A 19,265-nucleotide genomic window follows, 5' to 3' on the forward strand; every position below is an offset into this window, starting at 1 on the left:
CACAGCCTATTTAAACACATCTCAGAACTTACAGGATGAATGTAATTGGCTGGTAAACATTGAACTCCAAAAAGCAAAAGAAACTCAGGAACTCTAGGCGTTTGCATAATCTCACTACTGTTACTGCTTATTAATATGTTATAGTGACTGCATTTTATCCACAAAATATATAGGGGGAGCATTACAGATTTCTAAGTCATGACTTGTATGTATTTATTAATTAAAATAATATTCAGTAGTTACTTTGTATTGCTTTTAGAAAAAGGAAGACCTAGTGTGCAACTAGTTCAAGCACTCAGTCTTGCAATGCCACTGCCAAAAGGTATCTTTGATGGAACACAACAAAAGAATCCAAGAGCCCATACAATTGGCAGCACTTGGAACATGCTCTGTAAGAAGTGTTGGAAAGGACCTGCAGGCATCATCTGGTCCAACCCCCATGTCCCAGCAGGGCCACCTTTAGCTGGTTGCCCAGGACCACGTCCAGATGGCTTTGGAATATCTCCAGGATGGAGACTCCACAACCTCCCTGGGCAACCTGGGCAGGCACTTGGTCACTTCCCTGGGCAACCTGTGCAGACGCTCAGTCCCCCTCACAGTAATGACATGACAAATCCTAACTACACGTGCCTCAGGGATGGCTGGATTTTACAGATGGTTATGGGGAAATTCTGTGAGGCCTGGTCATTTCTCACAAATAACTGAAAGACTATATTGGGGACCTTTAGGGAAACATGACCTTGCAAGGGCCGACAACACCGAGGTGATTCTATACAAATCTGAGATTACATAAGGCACGCCATCAGAAATACCAAATTTGGGTAGGGGTGTAAAAAAACGGGATCAATGGAAAAAAAAGTAATCAGAGCCGGTTGGTTTGTTTGAGAGGGAATGAGCCTGGTAAAGGAGAAGAAAAGGAGACAGGAAAAGAGGGAAGAAAGGGGATCTAAAGCCTAGCTCATCACCAGGATCAGGGATATTTATGGTCCATGTCAGACAGCCCTGCACCTGACTGCAGTAGTTCCAGAAGGACAATAAACCTTCTCTTTCCGATATTGGCTGATCTGCTTCTGTGCCCAGGAGGGACCTGGTGTCTTCCCTTGTGTTGTGTGGAAGGAGGCTGGGAGCTCACCTCCTGACACCTGCCAGGAATGCCTGGAGAGGACACCTAACATAGCTGCCCCTCCACAGCTTCCTGAAACTCATACCATTGATCCACTCTTCTACATCAAAATTGCACTGTCAAGTAAATCAATTAATCAAAAGATGAAGTCAGATGCCAGGTTAATGCTCTTAAACCATTTAAAACAACACCATAATCACTGATACCACTTTTTTATAATCACACTACCGAAAGGTGAAAAAAATTATAAAGGGTCCTCATGATAGCTTTTTATTGATTTTGTACAATCTGTTTACAGATCTGTTCCAAAAAAACACCTATTATGGGGCAGACATAGGAAACTCAAAAGCATTTTGCTATTTCAGGTGTTTGTCTTCTTGTAAAGAAATTTTCATACATCACACCTCTCTGCATGCTCAGAAACAGTATGGTTTTATCATGCATAGCAAAGACCAAAACAAAGAGCACAAAGCTGACTTTTGCAGAAGAGCTGTGTTGCTTCATGGGATTTTCCCTCAGAAAAGCTATATCTGGTATATATTTTCAGTTTTATGATTCTTAGTCTGTGTGCACCTCCTTTTTTACAGTAAAATTAAAAGTACTCAATGATTTTGGTGTCTGGGAACAAAAGTAAGACACATCCCTTTACAGGAGGTGTAAGTGAGAAATCTGAGTAAACCAGCAGTTGCATTTGGCATCACTTTAATTAAAAATAAACACTTAAAAAATAAAAAAGGCAATCAAGTATATTTTAAAGCTACAAGCTCCTGCTTCTGTTGCTTGCTTTTTATTTTGTCAGTGTATTTCACAAGAAAACTACAACCACTGTGATGCTGTCAGGATAAATAATTAACACTTCTCTGAAATCTGTGGAGACCCTGGTTTTGCCAAGACAGTGCTCTGCACAGTCCCAGGAAGAAAACTGTTGTTACAAACACCAGGTAAGTGGAAAGAACTGATGCACCTGCCTGCTCATTGAATAATGGAAAACAGTGGCAAGTGCAGTGTTCTGCTGTAGGAGAAAGAATGAGTTTAGACTTTTTTGTATAAAAGAAAAGATGTAATGTGGAACTACACTCCAGAAGTAACAATAAGCAAAGAGGTTCTTGCATTTCCCTTTCCCAAGTTGCTCAACGGGTAAATTGCACTGTATCCTGCCACAGCTTTCACAGGGCCCCATCCTCAGCCATGTCAGTAAAGTTTGTGACTTCAGGGTAAAAGTAGGATGAAACCGAGAGGAAAGGACTCTGGGTCTCCTAGCAAATTAACTGCTATGGCAAGAGCTGAGTAAAAATCTTAGAACTGTGTGAGGAATTGTCTGACAACGACACAAAAAAAAAAAAAAATCCCAACTATTGAGCAGCAATTTTCCACAACTCCCCTTGTCTTCCCCACTAGATTGATGCAATTAAAATGAACTTATTGAGCCAAAGGGATGCAAAAGACAAGTTATGTTTTCTGAAGCAAGGGCACACTGAAGAAAAATAAAGATGTCATTATTTTCAAGATAAGATTTTATTTAACTGGGCCCTAAGTTTTCTGAACCAAGAATTCTGTCCCACTGCTCACTGTTCAAAGTCAACCCTGCTGGCAGAGAGATCATTTTTCCAAGTACCATTTCTGCTGGATATATAAACCTCCTCTGATGATTAAGCCTTATTTCAAAGCACACCACTCTTACCGTAGGCTGTAAAGATAAATGGCAGTATTGACACTGACAAAACTGATCTCAAAGTCTTGAGATTTAACATGGGAAAGGCTGTAAAAACATGGATCACTTGGAGTGACTGAGAAAATGGTCCAAGCTGACAGCAAACAAGCCCATCAGTAAATGCGGTTTTACTCTCTGAAACTTCCTTTTCTTTTAAACGAAACCTGCCATAAGATCAGATAAAAAGATTGGCTATTCTAACATGCAGAAGTCTGGCTCATCAGTTTTAGAGTCTAAAAACTGCTGACCAACAAACGTATTTATGGAATGGAAACTAAGCTGTTGTACCTGTAAGTTATGAAACAAGGTTATTTATATAATGCACAAAAAACCACAGTGACGAAAACTAGATTCTTACTATGAGTAAATCAAACACCAAAGTGCATCTCTTGTACATCCTGGTGAAGCACTCAGCTCCTGGAGATAACAGTCACAGGTGAGATGAAAAATAGCTACAGCAATAACAGCCCTATTAGCGCTGCCAAGGTATGGATGAAATAAAACCAGCAGCCACACACTGCAACATCCTCATCTCTGCAACAACATCCTTTCACAATGAAGTTGAAGCAGGAATGGAACTTACCATCAACAGCACCCTCCTGAAAAGGTCAGTATCTGCTGTCTCTGTGAGCAGGTGAATGCTGGTGATGTCTGCCCCACCACGGTCAGCTCCCAAAGAAACCCTGCTGGGGTCTCCTCCAAAGCCAGCAATGTTCTGCTGCACCCACTTCAAAGCTGCCAGCTGATCCAAAAGGCCAGCATTCCCACTCGCCTCAGCAGAACCTGTTTTAGAACATAAAACAGGGCTGAAAAGAAATAAAACTATAAACATTTGAAGTTTTGACTAAATGTCACGTTTTTAGCAGCTCCTGAAGCTGAACTTGGACAAAACCGCTACCATAAGTTGAAAGTTTAAAGTGATCTCTTCCAAGGATATCACTTTACAGACTGACTCCATTTCAGTTTTTACCACCCCACCAGGCAGCTCTGGAGGTCCTTTTTCGTCTGTCCTGATGATAGAAAAATAACACTCCAACTTCTAAGCTTCATCAGGACACATCATGGCAGGAGACTCTAATACAGGCTCAAGTATCCACAAATTTAGCCATAAGATTCTTTTTCTACATAAGTAGCTCGATCTTAAAATTAACTAAAAGCACGCAAAAAAAAATCTGTGTGTTTCCCGGATTCTTGAGTGGAAGGGACCCATAAGGATCATTGACTGTTTCCCTGGAGTGCACCTAATTGCATGTTTCCTTCCTACATCCTTTTTACACTTACCTTGTCTGACCAATCATTAAAAGTCATAACATCTTGCATTTCTTTACATGTTTCCAGACTTTATTTTAAAATGTGTCATATCTCCATCTCTATCCTTTGAGATTGGCCTATCTCTAACTGGCAGAAATCTGCTATATATATTCATATTTTTGTTAACATGAAAACAAATAATTAATCATGTATTTCCCATGCCTAAGTATCAACACTTTCTTTTCAACTCCAACAAGTGGTAACCTGATACTCTGATTAATAGGAAGCTAATGCTGAAAACATCTAATGATGCAACCCCTTAGGCAAGGTTAATTTTATATCAACAAAAGCATAAATAAGTAATTACTCCACAGTCTGTAAGAAAGGAATAGAAAATGATTATTCACTGTCTACTTCTTTATAATCCACAATGAGCCATTTATTTTTAAGTTTTAAAATTCTCCACATTTAAAACTTGGGAAAAAAAAGCCCCACAGGGCAAGACAAAAAAAGCCATGAATAGAAAAACAGCTGAAACTATTTGTTTCTTCCATTGCCAAGACCAAATAGTACAATTTTAAAGTAAGGGTAGCTTCAGAAACTAGTGAATCAAAATCAACAGCGAGTGGAATAAAAAGTTGCCACTTTGTGGACATGTAGCCCTGTCTTGGGCAAAGAGCAGTTGAAAGCTTACATCCTGTGGTAGATATCAATATGCCTACTGTAATGAATTACTGAGGTATCAAACATACTAGTTTAAGCAGCAGAATAAATACAAAGGAGAACGGACAACTGGTTACCTTGCAGGGCTTAGAGATACCCACATGAAAAATAGGCATTGCTGTAAGCACCCTTCCAGTAGGGCAGCCAAAAACTAAGTGACCCAAACCCCTAAAAACTACAATCTTTCACCTATAGCCATAGTTTCAGATGAACAGCCCAAGCCATACCAGTGAAGCAATGGAGGAAAAACTTTCCCTGGTTAGTTTTTGGGGTTTGGTTTTAGTTTTTTCTGCACACCACAACCAGTTCCCAGGGTCCTCAATCCAACAATAAACCCACTTTGTGCTGTTGAAAAGGAAATCTCATTTTAAGGATTTGCTGCATCCCTTGTGAGACATTCCCAGAGGACGTGAAATCATAGAATCATTTAGGTTGGAAGAGACCCTTAAGATCATTGAACCCTAGTGTTAACTCAGCACTGCCAGATCCATCACTAAACCAAGCCCCCAAGTGCCACAGCTACAAATCTTTTAAATGGTGACTCCACCACTGCCCTGAACAGCCTGTTCCAATGCTTGACAATCCTTTTGGTGGAGAAAATTTTATATGTAAATCCATGTAAATGTTTTAGCCACACAGTTTGCTACCAGTATAATTAACAAAAAGTCTTAAGAGGGAAATACAACCAGTTCCTTCTGCCCTGGCAAAAACCACAGCCAGGTTGTGAAATGTACCACATTGGAGAACAGTTGCATGCATGGACATTCATAGGAGTTAGACCAAAAGAAAAATGTCTGTCAGGAATCTTTTCCACTGCCTTTTTGTAGGAAAAGATCACATTCCTGAGAACCATGGGAGACTGAAAAGAAACCAGTGTCTTTGTTTGCTTCCTTCTGAACATACATATGGAATTCTGTTATTACCAAATGGGAGAAGAACAATAGTGCTAAATTAAAGCATGAAAATCATTCTGTTTTATATGACTTCATGGAATCTTAAAAGAATCAAACGCAAAAACATGACTGTTTTCTCCATATCCTTGCCATCTGTATCACTGGCAATTCACCTTAATTTTTCTGGATGCAAAGCAAGAAGTAAAGGCACAGCAAGAATGTGCATCTCCTTTTGCAACATTAATGGGTGACAGCAAATTAAATTAAACATCGTTTGTACATAGAAGAAAAAGAGTTCTTTCAGTTCTTGAGAAAGCTCTGCCACTGAGACCAGAACAACTGCAGAACTAACAAAAACCCCAACCAAACAAAAGGAAATCTGTTGTTTTCACTATTCTTCAGTTCCTTAAATATCCATTCAATTTCTTCATTTCTAGTTTTGCAATTTATAACAAGTCAGCCTGAGAGGATTCAGCACTTTTCTTAATTGGACAATGAAACTAATACTACTCACAGGTTCATAACTTTTATTTCTAATTGTAGAACCTTCTAACAGTCCTGCTGCTAATGTCCTCACAATCCTAAGGATAAGCTCCTGCCTCCTTTGAATCTAATGGCTAAACTTCCAAAGGACCAGGATTTGTCTTTCAGGAAGAATAAAAAAACATCCCTGGAATGTCATTAAAGATTTGTTTGAGAAAAATCCTTGTATTACTTGACCCAGACTGCTAACATTCACTGAAATTCCCCAGTGGCTACTGGTCATGTCTCTCTGGTGACCAGTGACAGGACCCAAGGGAACAGTGTGAAACTGTGCCAGGGAAGGTTTAGGTTGGATATTAGGAAAAGGTTCTTCTCCCAGAGGGTGGTTGGACACTGAATCAGACTCCCCAGGGCAGTGGTCACAGCACCAAGCTTGTCTGAGTTCAAGGTGTGCTCTCTCAGATACATGGTGTGATTCTTGGTGTGGTCCTGTGCAGAGCCAGGAGTTGGAACTTGATGTTCCTTGCGGGTCCCTTCTGACTCAGGATATTCTACAATTCTAGGATTTTCCCAAATGTACACCAAGGACTTCCCAAAGAGGACGAGGCCAGTAAAGACCGCACTTTTCTTTGGTCGCAGCTCCACAGTACAAATGAGGAAAAGGTCCCCAAATAGTCCCAACATGTAATGAACCACCTCTATCTGAAGGTTTGCAGGAATGCCAATCACATACACCAAGCCCACGTATTGACATTTTGGGACATGTAAGCAGATTGCCATGAAAAAGAGACCGAATAATTTTCCTGTTCCCGAAATTATGGACCACCACATAAACACTGGGGTATAATATTCAGCCCCTCCAGCAGTTTCCACTTAGGAAGAAACCCAGGTGAAGCTCACCAGGCTGAAGGAGGTTAGTGGGTAATGTGTGGGCAGTGCTGCGTAATGGAAGCTCCCACAGCACATATCCACGCTGCATTTGGGTCTAGACAAAATGAAATTATGGTATCACTTTCGTAAACATCAGGTTTGCACTGATGAAAACTGATGTGTTTTTTTCCCCTACAGATACATCTATTGCCAGCTTCTTACCTAAATGAGTAAAGGAGCTTATAGTGCCAGATCTCTAGATACTGAATGAAAGATGGGCTTTGCTCAAAGCGAGCTCTGAACAAAACAATCAACAGAGAAGGGGAACAATAACCAATGACTGCAGTTATAACCCCAAACTGGGCAAAATCCACCCAGCAGTGAACACTTAAAAGAATCATAAGGCAAAGTATGTAGGTCTGGTATTTGCAAACATGGCAAACATAGCCTCCTAAAGGTTATAAAGGTATTAAAATACCCACTAGAGAGACCAAGAATTGCTACAAGACCGATGGAGACAGAGCTCCACTTGCAACTGTTGCATTTTCTCTCATGGTCTACCTTAGTTCCCCTGCCCCAGGCAGAAGTGAGAGATGGTAGAAAGAAAATTATTCTCTATTTGCTTAAACAGGTAAATCTAATAAAAGTCAAAATGAAGAAAAGAAAACAAAACAAAACAAAAAACCAACAACAAAACAAAACACAAAAACAATCCCAAAGAGCAGATGGCACCACCACAAAGGTACATTTTCGTGTGTATGTGCCTCTTTGTGATGGGAATTTGTATAATTTTCAATAGCAGTTGATATTAGGGGGCAATAGGAGAGAAAAAGTGTCCTTTACACAAGAATATGGGGAAAAGTTGCAAACACAGAACATGCAAATGTTCACTCAGATCCAGGACAGTACAGAGGGCTAACAGATTCAAATAAATGTGGCAAGTCCTTCAGAGGAGAAGTCAGGCTGAATTGTTGAGGAAATAACCATCTTTGTGCCATACTTTCCATCCTTTCACATCCTTCTTACCATGAACCTGCAGTTATCCCTCTCTGCCTCTTCCCCACTCTCACATGGGCACAACAGAGCATCAGCAAAATTTCATGGATGGAACAAGTTGGAAGTTGGAGTCATTGAAAACCATACTCACAACAGTAGGCCACTGGAGTTAGCAGGAATTTTGATGCCTAACCTATCTTCATGTGTGTCTGCAAAACCCAATATCCACAGTTGCGTTTGCAAAAAGAAGTCTAGCCAGTGCTTTGATATGGATGCTTGAGTTTGGTTTGTTGTTGTCCCTTTGCCTCCAACCCTTCCCCTTTCTCTTCATATCTAGCCATCACCATTTCTTGGCTATTTTTCTTTTCAAAAAAAAAAAAAAAAGGAAAAACCCCCAATCAGTGAAATATATAATTCTCAAGTTAAAAAATTAATTAAAAAAAATATAAAAATCAGAAGCAGAAGTGTTACAAAATGCAATTTATCTCATAGCTGTGTTTGTTCTGGAAATCCATGACTTACCAGTACTAAGGAAGCCAAAAACACCGACCCGGTAGTTTGCTGTCACGACAATGATGTTACCAATGGCAGCGAGGTAGGATCCATCCAGGGTTGTCTTTCCCTCCTCAGCATTGTAACTCCCTCCATTGTGGAAGAACAGCAACACTGACATGTTTCTGACCTGCCATGACAACAACCAGGTTACTATTCCTGTAGCCATCTGCTTTTGTGAGTCACTGATGAGGACACAAGCTTCTTCCCCATTAACCTTATCTAAGCCATTTACAGCTCTTTATGAGTGACCATAATGAGGGGGTATCTGGCTATCTGTCTGGAATTCAGTGGCTATTGTCCACAATTGTCCACAAATCGAGCACAATGACCTATATACCATTAAACAGGGCAGATCTAATAGCACCACTGTGTTCCACCAGTCCATATCTCCTCTAGGTTAGCCCAAGGCAGCTCCTGTTGCCCTGGCCCCTGAGCATATGACCGGCTTGTCTTTGTAAAAGCATATCTGCTTCACACAAACATGCAGGAAAAGTTCAAACAAGAGGGAAACAGGAGAAGATAAAGGCCTGTTGGGTTGCTTCCTCTTGAGCAAGACTAACTCAATAGCTGTGCAGGGCTGCCTCCTGCTCTCAAGTCTTCAGCACTTAAGCACTGCCTGGTCTTAAAAATGTCACTTCATACTGATATCAATCACACTACCTGCTCCTTCAATTCCCACGGAAGTTTTCCTCTACTAGGTATCTAAAGGAGTCCTGTAGAAAGGACTTTATCTCTGCAAGAGTGGAAACTCACCTCTCATGAAACACAGAGTTACTCTGCCCAGGAGAGCCCAGCAGGACTCCCGGCATGGGAAGGGGCTACAATGGTCTGCACCCATGTTTAGCACTCCTTGCACAGCCACCTCATTTTGCATAGAAACAGAGCAGCATGAGGACTGGACCCTCTCTGCACACACAGCAGGGCTGCAGCCAGGCTGCTGCTGCTGCTGCATGAGCAGAAAAAACCCAGAACTGCCCCGGGAGACCTCAGCACATATCAGCAGGTTACAGTTCTACCAAGATGACACTCTAAAGAAATATCCTCAGTCGAAACATATGGAGGGGTTTTGTTTCAGTTTTTGCCTTTTTTTTTTCTTGCCTGATGAATTAAGCAGAATAACCTGCTCCAATGCTAGAAAGGTTTTTTTTCAAAGTATAACCTCAACTTTCCATTCAGCATTTTCATCCCCTTATTGCCCACTTTGGGACTATCCTGAAGGAGGCTCCTCTCTCCTCTGCTCAGCAGCAGGTCATGCACATCCACCATCCCACTTTCTGCATTGGCAGCTGGTGTTGTTTTCTGAAGAAGGGCTTGTGGCCCCTGCAGCAGCAGCAGCAAAGTACATCTGGGGTTGGTTTTCCCTGCAGTTAGAGGGCAATGGGCTCTGATGCTGTTATTTTCTGGATGGAGCTTAGCTGAACACAGCAGCACCATCTGTCCTGGCACAGAATGTCTCCAGCAAAAACATGACTGGCTGTATAGAAGAAGCAGCAGAGCAGTGATGGCTGCAGCATCCTGGAAAATTGCAGAATAGGAGGCAAACACCCCTCAGCTGCTCTTAATTTTTCACAATTGTCCACACTCCTTGCTTATATATCTGGTGAGTCACTTCAGGGGCTTCTTGTGAACATGACAATGTTACAAAGAAAACCCAAGAAATTGCAAGCACTGAGATGTGCTGCTTTTTTCTCATGAACTTCTCCGAATTGAAATTGCCCAATTTGCAGTGCCTTGTCTGTGGTTCCCATTTCTGCAGTGCATGCAGTACAGAGAGAGATGGGGGTAAAGAAAAAAAATGAAATAATCTTTTTTCAGATGGAAACTCATTCTGAAATACAACCACATTGAACCACCTCAGCTAAAACAGTATTAACCATCACACTGAGCCTGCTCCATCCCCTCAGTTCACCATGTTTAAGCCTGAGGTTCACACTAAGTATTTCCTAAGTGTCCACAGCCTCCGTAGCGCCATGACCTTCAGCTGCCCTGTAAAGTGCATATTACATCATTCTGAGTGACTTTACCCAATGCTACAGTGATTAAAAGCTTAAGAAAGGTTAAGACAGGCAATAAAGTTTTGAAATGGCAAACCAAAGCCATTTGCAACAGCTGCAACAGATATGGAGTAATTCAGGGGAAGATTTAGCACTGGACTGTGCACAGTGTCAAGTGTATGGATGTAGCATTCCCATTCCTTGTCTGCATCCAGCAATGGGAAGCCTGGCAGCTCCATCATGGTCTCATGACTGCAAGGTCTTAGGTTCCATGTGCAAACTCCTAATAGGGGAATGAAGTTCAGCAGCCACCAGGAAGCTGCAAGTCAGCTGAAGTCTGAAAGGCTTCATAATATTCAGAACCATCTTCTCCATCACAGAATCACAGAATTGGTAATGTTGGAAGGGACCAACGGTGGGGTCATCTGGTCCAACCCTCCCTGCCCATCCTTCTGTAAAAAACGCTTGGCAGGGATAGATTTAAACTCTACCAAGCCAGGCAACCTCCAGTGCTTTTAATAGTGTACAGTACAGCTCTGTAAAGAATTCAGTGCAATGGGGATGATGCACTAAAGATGGGAATAACATGTGCAGAGGATGGCGTAAGAAGAGAGAGGGTACACTTTCTATTCTTATTTAGGGGAGATTTTAAAGTCTTGATCTTACAATTAAACTATTCTTAAATAAAGGCAAAGCACAGCTTTGCTCTGCTAGTGTGACATATGGTGATGATTATAGATGGAAAAAAGTCAGAAGTGTCAGTTTAATTGTGGTACTTGTAGCTATGGAAGCAAAATGAAGTGATGTCATTCACCTTCTTCACTGCTTGATACTTTGAGAGTTCTTTGGTGAGAGGCATCAGTCCCTGCACTGTGCTCTTGTTAAGGCTCAAAATGCTCCTGAATGACCTCTGCACTCACTGCTTTTCAAGAGATTTTGTATTCAATATTTACTAGCTGATTTAACCTTCCGTGGGCTGAAAATATATAACTATAGCTCTCTGTGAGTAAAAAATAGAGCTCGCCACAAAAAGAGACAGGAAAATGCAATGCCTTCTGCTCCCAGCTACTTCTGCAAAACCAGAAGTTTTAGTTCTCTCTTGGGCTGGACTTCTGCATGTGAAACTGATTGACTTGATTGGACCAGCTTCTACCTTACACCTCTACAAAAGAGGGATTCAGTTCACAGGACAGCCAGACAAGCCTATTTAGTCTATCAGATGGTAGAAAATACAATGCTTTCAAATAAACTATCTTGAAAGCAGCTCTGAAGCACAGATGGCAAACTGCCTGGGACAGTGACCTGATGGTTTCAATAAGTGGTGACTGCACTCAAGGGAAAATGACAGTCTGATGCTGCAGGGAGAAGACAGACTGCTGGTCTCTCTGATGATTAAAACGGGCCTGCACGGGACTCTCTGTGCTGCTGTCAGATAGCTAGACCAGCTCTTTCCAGACATGAAGTATGACAGACTTATAAATTTCTACTATAACTACCCTCACCTTCTGAAAATTTCCAGTAGTGTGGAAAGAAACAGTTCCTGTCTCTGGGCCCACTCTTCAATGGGATTCACATGTTATTCAGCATCTTTATCCCCAGTCCCCCAGGGGTTGGCCAATCATTTTAGCTTGGCTTTAACTTGAAGCTTTCTTTTATATCTGTTCAGAATGAGAAAATCAAGAACTTTCCAATGACAATTCCTCATATTGTACCACTGGCCCAGTCATTTCTGAAACATCTATTTTTATGCCCTGTGAGCTGGCCACAAATCTAGCACTGCTTGCCACTCTCATTCCTCAACAGATCTCCCACAGATGTCAACAGAGGAACAGTAAATATGAGGGTGAAAAAAAACATCAGCAGCTCCCTGACTGGTGACAAGTGTTGATGTATTGTCTTGCATTATTGACTCCTGGACAGTTGGTCTTATTGCAGGAACACTGCCATTTCTGTCCCTAATTTATCTATCTTTGCCCTCACCTTCTTCTTGTACTTTGTTTCCCTCTTTGTCTCTCTCCTATTTAGCTTTTTAGTATGCTCTCCTCCTGGTTATCCAACACGGCTCATGGGAAGCCTGCAAGGAATGCTCTTGCACCAGTAAGAACACCTGAGTGCCTAATTCAACTTTGCAGGCTCTGTGAACACAGGAAGAACAACCAATCATGTCAGTTAAATGTACTTTGAAAAGAGAAAGTCCTCAGTTACAAAAAAAAATGCAACTTTTCTCCTACTTACAGAGGTGGCAGGAACAAAGATGTTCAGATACAGGCAGTCTTCACTGACAGACTGTGACGGGGCCTCTCCATCTCCTGGTTGCCAACACGCTGCCCTAGAGACACCAATTGAGAAAGTTACAATAAAAAGGCTTGTACTCTTTCTCCACTGCTGACATTTGCTTATATTTTGATGCATTAGCTTAATAAAATAATTAAATCTGCAGATCTCAATGGCATTTAAAACTGTTCCCACCTATATGTTAATAACAAGTATGTAGGTTTGAACACACACACACACAGAGTGCATTGTATTTGTACATCCAGAGTCCTTCCTCAGAAACCCTGACCCATTTTAAAAAGCTAAGAACTTGAAAATATGTTTTAAAAAAACTCACGCTTTACATAAACTGCACAAAATTAGCACCAGCTGCAAGGGGACCAGAGCTGGGGGTCTCAGGCACAGATTTCCCTTGCTACTGCCTGCACACCTATATAATACATTCTTCTGATGAAATGTCAGTTATTTATTTTAATTTCTAATAGTCTGTGGGCTACATATATTTTGATTTATTTTCTAATGGTCTGTGGCCTCCATTTCTTTGTGTTTAATTTATTTTCTAGTGGTCGGTGAGAAAATACAGTAAGTTTAAAATTTTAATGCATTTTTTAAATCTCTGCTTTAAGCATCAGAGCAGACCATTAACTGTGCACATCAATGTTAAATGTGACCTTGCAATAGGAGTTCAAGAGCCAACCACGTACAGAAAATCATTCTCTGGCCATCATCTGAATGAGAGTCATATGCTCAAACATATCAAGCATAAGAATCAAGTGGATGATCTTTGCAGTTCAGTAATAAGCTACTTTGAAGCCAGCTCCTTCTACTTTACAGCCGTATTTGTATCAGACAACGAGTTATGCAAAAACCTCACAATTTCTTAGAGAATAAGCAAAAAAAAGGCTATAGAAAAGATGGTAATATTTCAGAGAATTCTTTCTAAATTATTATTTTGATGTCCTTGTAAAATTTTGCCCTGAAGGTGGAAATTAACAGAAAACCACAAGGAAAAGGACCAGATTTAATGGAATTCTACAATCTTTTTCCATAAGGGAGATTCCTAGGACAGTGATATCACTCAAGAGCTTTCACACTGACATGGAGAAGTACATCATCTCCAACCAAAACTGCTAAAGCCACTTCAGGCAGAGAAAATACGAATTCCCAGGTAGGAACCCTGCCAGGACAACAGGTCTAATACTATTAATCATACAACTTTCCACAGGGCAGCAGGAATCATCACCCACAATCACAGGTTTCTTTTTTGTCCTGCTCCCAAGAGTTCCTCATGCTGGGACCGACTCCAGTGAAAGGCTGCCACCTGCTGAGGCAAGTCCACAGCTCTTCCAGCAGCTGGAGACTCCAACAGGTGGATGGGGGTTTTGGTTGGTTTGGGTTTGGGTTTTTTGAGTATTTTTTCAGGTCCAGGCTGATAAATAAATGTTTCTCTTCCATCACTAATAGTACTGTGCTTATATACAGTATTGAGCAACATTAATATAGAATCCTAAAAAAATCAACACTTTCTATACATACAGAGAATGAGGTCTCTCCCATTCTACAAGGGTAAAGTCAAATAATTATGTTTTTAACCTTAAATTAATAATAGAATATAATGGCCAAATTCTTCACTGGATTAGGAAAGCACTGTGAATTCAAAAGATAGGAACAGATAAACTTATGTCCCTAAACTGTTTTAAAAACCACCAGGCTGCTCATTGCAACACCAAGTCTTCAAAGGGTGACCACAGAGGCAGATGGGTCTCACCAAAGCCCTACAGACACCACACTGTGGCTGCAAACACCAAGAGCTGGTGCTGTCTGTGCTAACTTAACATCACTGTGAACCTGAGAAAGCAAAAAAGCCACGTCCCACCAGACCCCTCCAATGTACATGAGGTTGTGGCTACTGTGGTTATGCTGTTAACACCTCTGCAGGTCAGGTGCAACATGAAGGACGAGATCACCACAGGCCAGAGGCTCTTTCACTCCCCAAGAAAATAAATGCCACATCTCTTTTCACTCAGTTCATCAAGGACTTCGCTAGAAACCTCTGGAGACAAATCCTGAGTAAAGGAGGGAACAAATAGATCCCACACAGCTGATAGGTGTCTAAATCTGTAGCCTCAGGGTGTATTTCCACCAAAGCAGGTGGTGATTCATGTCAGGCCTGCAGGCCCTGACCCTCCCAGGTCCCTTGCAAAACCTCACATTTCCTTAACCATGAAGCTCGTGGTCAGATTCATTTGCTCAAGTGGTTCATCACTAACCACATGAGGACCACTCTTGGTGCCAGGAATTGAACAGGACTGCATGGCTCAGTGTGCATGATCTCAATAGACCTCAGCTCCATATTAGGTGCCTGGGGAGCTCTTGAGTTGCTAAATCTCAGCTCTCAGCCCTGATTTCTTCAAATTCCTCTACAGAAAGTTCATGTAGACCTTCAACAAGCTCTCCCCTTCTGACTGTTCTGCATCTTCAACCTCCCATTTCTTGTTTCTGTCATTATTTTTACCTTGCAGCTATTCATGTCTGCCATGAAACAGTCAACAGGGATGCACTGTGAGAAAGACTCTATAAAAAAATCCACTTTCATAGGTTATAGCTTGTTTCCTGTTGTTGCTGCATTTTTATTTGCTATGGAGTTTTTGTAATCCGCTGTCCTGACATGTTCCACAGCACTGGTATTCTAAGCAGTGTCACCCAAAACCTCCTTTCTTTAGAAAACAAATTCACAATTTGTCATTTTGTTTCCCCAATGCAACAAAACTAAGATTCCTCTTGTAAGACTAAATGAACCACAAACATGCACACAAAGGTGATGCCTTTAGAGTACCCCCAATCTAAACTCACCAAACAGAGATGCCTGTACAGCCCTGGAGAGCCAAGGCCAGACAAGCAGAAACATTAGATACAGGCACTTAAGAGAAATTTAGCCCATCTGCTAATACAGTTCCTAGCACTCTTTCCATCTTAAGGCATTACCTAAGCATTTATAACTTCTGTATTTCTGTCCAAGTCATTTAGCGAGTATTTCCCTTTTAATAGTTTTTGGACAGAAAAGATTTTCTGGGTCCTTCAGCCTGATCTCCTGGACACAACAAGGCAGAGAATTTCTATATGAGGTCCACAACTTCTGGTCACATAAATGTTTAAATGCCCCTGTTTGACTAAATATCTACAAATTTATGGCTCAGCAGGAGCAAAATATATTTGTATAAATATCATGAATACCCATATAAATACCATTCAGAACGAAAATGGACTGACAGCAGACAGTTGGTGGGGAGTTACATATTCAAGGCGATGTACTGGAATTTGCCTTTCTTCTTAAGGGTCTTGCATGCTTTAACCTATAGATGGACAAAATATTCTTTTTGCTAATCCAAGTCCCAAAGTTGTACCTATCTGTACTCTATATATAGGTTGCTTTGCAAGAAAGGACATGGGTACTGTGGTCATCACTCTACCTACTTTCATACACCTGGACAGACAAGCACTTGTGTAGGTGCTGACAGGGGTTTCTTACCGAGCCACTGTGGCATTCCAGGTTTCCACCCAAGCAGAAGGTTCTGGGGGACTGAAGCGCCTCTCTGCAAGGGGAGGGGCAGCGTATGGGACCCCCAGGAACTGGCTGATATTTCTCCATTCCGAGCCAATGCGGATCACCTGGGATTTGCCCACCAGATCTCCATGGGATGGGATGTACACAGATGGGGTCAAATCCGATTCAGAAATGGGCAGGAATAAATCTGTCACAGAGGGAACACAGGAAAAATAATTTGCTTTTTTCCAGTTATTACCATTTCAGAAATGAAAAGCAGCCCCATTTCCCTTAGTTTGAAACTGTTAAGTGCCCAATTCCCTTCTTTAAATGAAAGAGATAAATTTGTTACTGTCTCACTATAAAATAATTCATTAAAACAGAGCTATTTCTTTCCTAAAACAATGTATTTGATAGGTAGAAACCAAATGCCAAGTCATGGAACTAAAACTGTACAGAACAAACACACAAGTCTAGCTTTTTGTGTTTCAGTCTCTGATTTTGCTACCCTTGACAATGATAAACACCTTTTCTCTCATCAAGTTTGAACCTAGAAGGTTCTCATTGACTTGTCAATTCTTCACAGAATTTCAGTGAAAAGAAAAAGAAAAATTTCTTCCCTTCCCCCATATTTTTACTTGGGTTCTCCTTACTTCTAATAAATGAAATAATCAGTATTACATTAAAAGAAAGCAGTATCTATAAAAATCAAGGTGTAATAAACCCAATGAAACTTATAGTTTCAAATAAGTACTTAACCATATAATAGAATTTTTACCTCTCTACACTGTCTAGACAATTTCTTTTTCTCTCTAAAATCATTTTCACTCCTTTAAAATATTAGTTCATCCTGTTTTGGGAGCAGGAGTGTCTGTTTGGAGTGTTTATTTTGTTTTCTCCAGGGGTGTTTATTTTGTTTTCTCAACACTCTGTGTTATTCTCAGAGTTTAAAAGGAAGGGCATATCATGTGCAGATTAAAAAGTTCAGGACTTTCACTGTTCTTGTTTGGGTTTACTGTTCTTGTTTGGTTTTACTGTTCTGCCCTTTCCAAAGCATCTTTCATAAACTGACTTCCTTTATTATATCTACTTCAACACTAGAGGGTAATATTATGATTTCACGCATTTTTACAAAAAATGTTTGGCTGTAACTCCACTGAAACAGCAACAGACAAGCGTCTAGGAGGCCTCTATATCACTTCATGTCTAGTGAGGATTTCCTCACTCCTCCACTCACAAGAACTGTGCACAGCTGAGGTCCTTCCCCAACAGCCTTAACCTGTTCTTACCTTGTCTCTTGTAGATGTAGGTGGCAGGTTCTTTGAGTAAAACCCGGCAGCTGTGCCCTTGCAGGCCGTGTGTGCAGATCTGCGTGTCAGGGTAGAAAACGCACCTTATTGCTGAAGGCTGGATTTCCAGTGTAACCACTGTACATGACTGGTTCTTTGAACAAGCTGTGAGGTGAAACACGAAGAAAAAGAGCAGGTAAAAATGTATCCTCACAGTATTTTGTATGACACTATGCTTAAAAGAAGGGTTTTACAACAGGTGATAGGTGTCTACATGTCTGATACAACACATCAAGGATATGAAGTAGCCCTAAAGCAGAATAATGGGACATAAATGTCCTCAAATTCCCAGAAAATTCTCCAAAATAGCCAAAAGACTAGAAGGTTATATTGCCTTTAAAATGAAATAATACAGCAAGAGAAATATCATCACAGGTTTTAGAAGGAGAAAAGCATTATCTAATGAAGTACTGATAACCTCATCTGAATTCAAACAGTCCCCAGGGAGCCCCAGGGAAAGGTTTCATCCTCAGTCTGTACTCAGTGGGTATCCAACACTTTGCCTCTAGAAATAATCCTTCAAACAGTTACAGGAAAAGGAAAAAAACCAGTTAGTTACACTGCTCACCCTCACAAGGTGAGGACCACCTACTGTGGGACCATTCCACAGACCATCTTCAGCAGTAGGTGGGAACTTTTCTTTATTTCTACTGCCCTGCAGCATTTAGGATTTCCCAGTCATGTGCAGTTAAAGGACTCTTTCCTGTCTAGTCAGGATGTTGATTAAAGCAGTTCCCTTTGCTTCATCCCAGCTCTCAGTTAACCTGCCCTCACACACCACCACCATAAATTACTTTAGACAGTGATCAGTGAGTCTCTCATCTGTCTCACTCGATGAGCTTCCCTTAACTGTCCTTTAGAAAATTATGACATCATCACTTTCTTTATTTGCTACAATACGCTCCAGGTTGTACAATGCCTGGAGAAGTAAGAGACATCTGTGCCTAGGAAGTGTCAAAATTACACACTCACCGTATAGCATTTTATGTCTATTGTGTATTTCCTCAGTTAAACTATTTCAGGTCCCTTCTCTTAGATTCAAAACCACCGGGATACTATTTAAAAATAAATTAAATCAGTGTATCTGTGTCAAAGTGGGGGAACTTCTTGCTTTTCAGGCTCACAGGTCAGTATTTTCTGCAAAGCTATGAATGACCATTTCTTACCATACAGGCAAAAGTCTCTGGCAGCGGAGAAGTCATTGGATATGTCTCTACTAACTTGCACAACTTCAAAGTTTGAGATGGATGAATCCACGACAACAGAGGACACATTTAAGGGTTCCCATACATCCAAAAGATCTGTAAAATGAAATGTAAAAATAATATAACTAGAAGAATGAATAAAAGCTTCAGAGGAAACTAATATAGAATTAAAAGCATTGGGGAGTTCCCCAATGAACAATGATCCTTTGCATCAACTGGGAATAAATGAAATATAATGGTTTACAAAAGTGTTCAGTTAAGAAAAAGATAAATCTGAAGTAGCTCCATCAAGGT

At 40.9% G+C, this 19,265-nt stretch overlaps 1 protein-coding gene across 1 annotated transcript in view; it reads right to left on the reverse strand.

Moving 5' to 3' along the window:
* Positions 1-19,265, reverse strand: part of TG (thyroglobulin) — a 145,237-nt gene that overhangs the window by 60,674 nt on the left and 65,298 nt on the right. The window contains 6 exon segments of the mRNA XM_050321686.1: positions 3,418-3,617; positions 8,573-8,732; positions 12,835-12,928; positions 16,403-16,625; positions 17,707-17,871; positions 18,933-19,067. Of these exon segments, the coding sequence (XP_050177643.1) occupies positions 3,418-3,617; positions 8,573-8,732; positions 12,835-12,928; positions 16,403-16,625; positions 17,707-17,871; positions 18,933-19,067 (977 nt within the window).

This window comes from Myiozetetes cayanensis, unplaced genomic scaffold (assembly GCF_022539395.1).
Source record: "Myiozetetes cayanensis isolate MyiCay16 unplaced genomic scaffold, myiCay2020 scf1, whole genome shotgun sequence".
In the NCBI taxonomy this organism is placed as follows: Eukaryota; Metazoa; Chordata; class Aves; order Passeriformes; family Tyrannidae; genus Myiozetetes; species Myiozetetes cayanensis.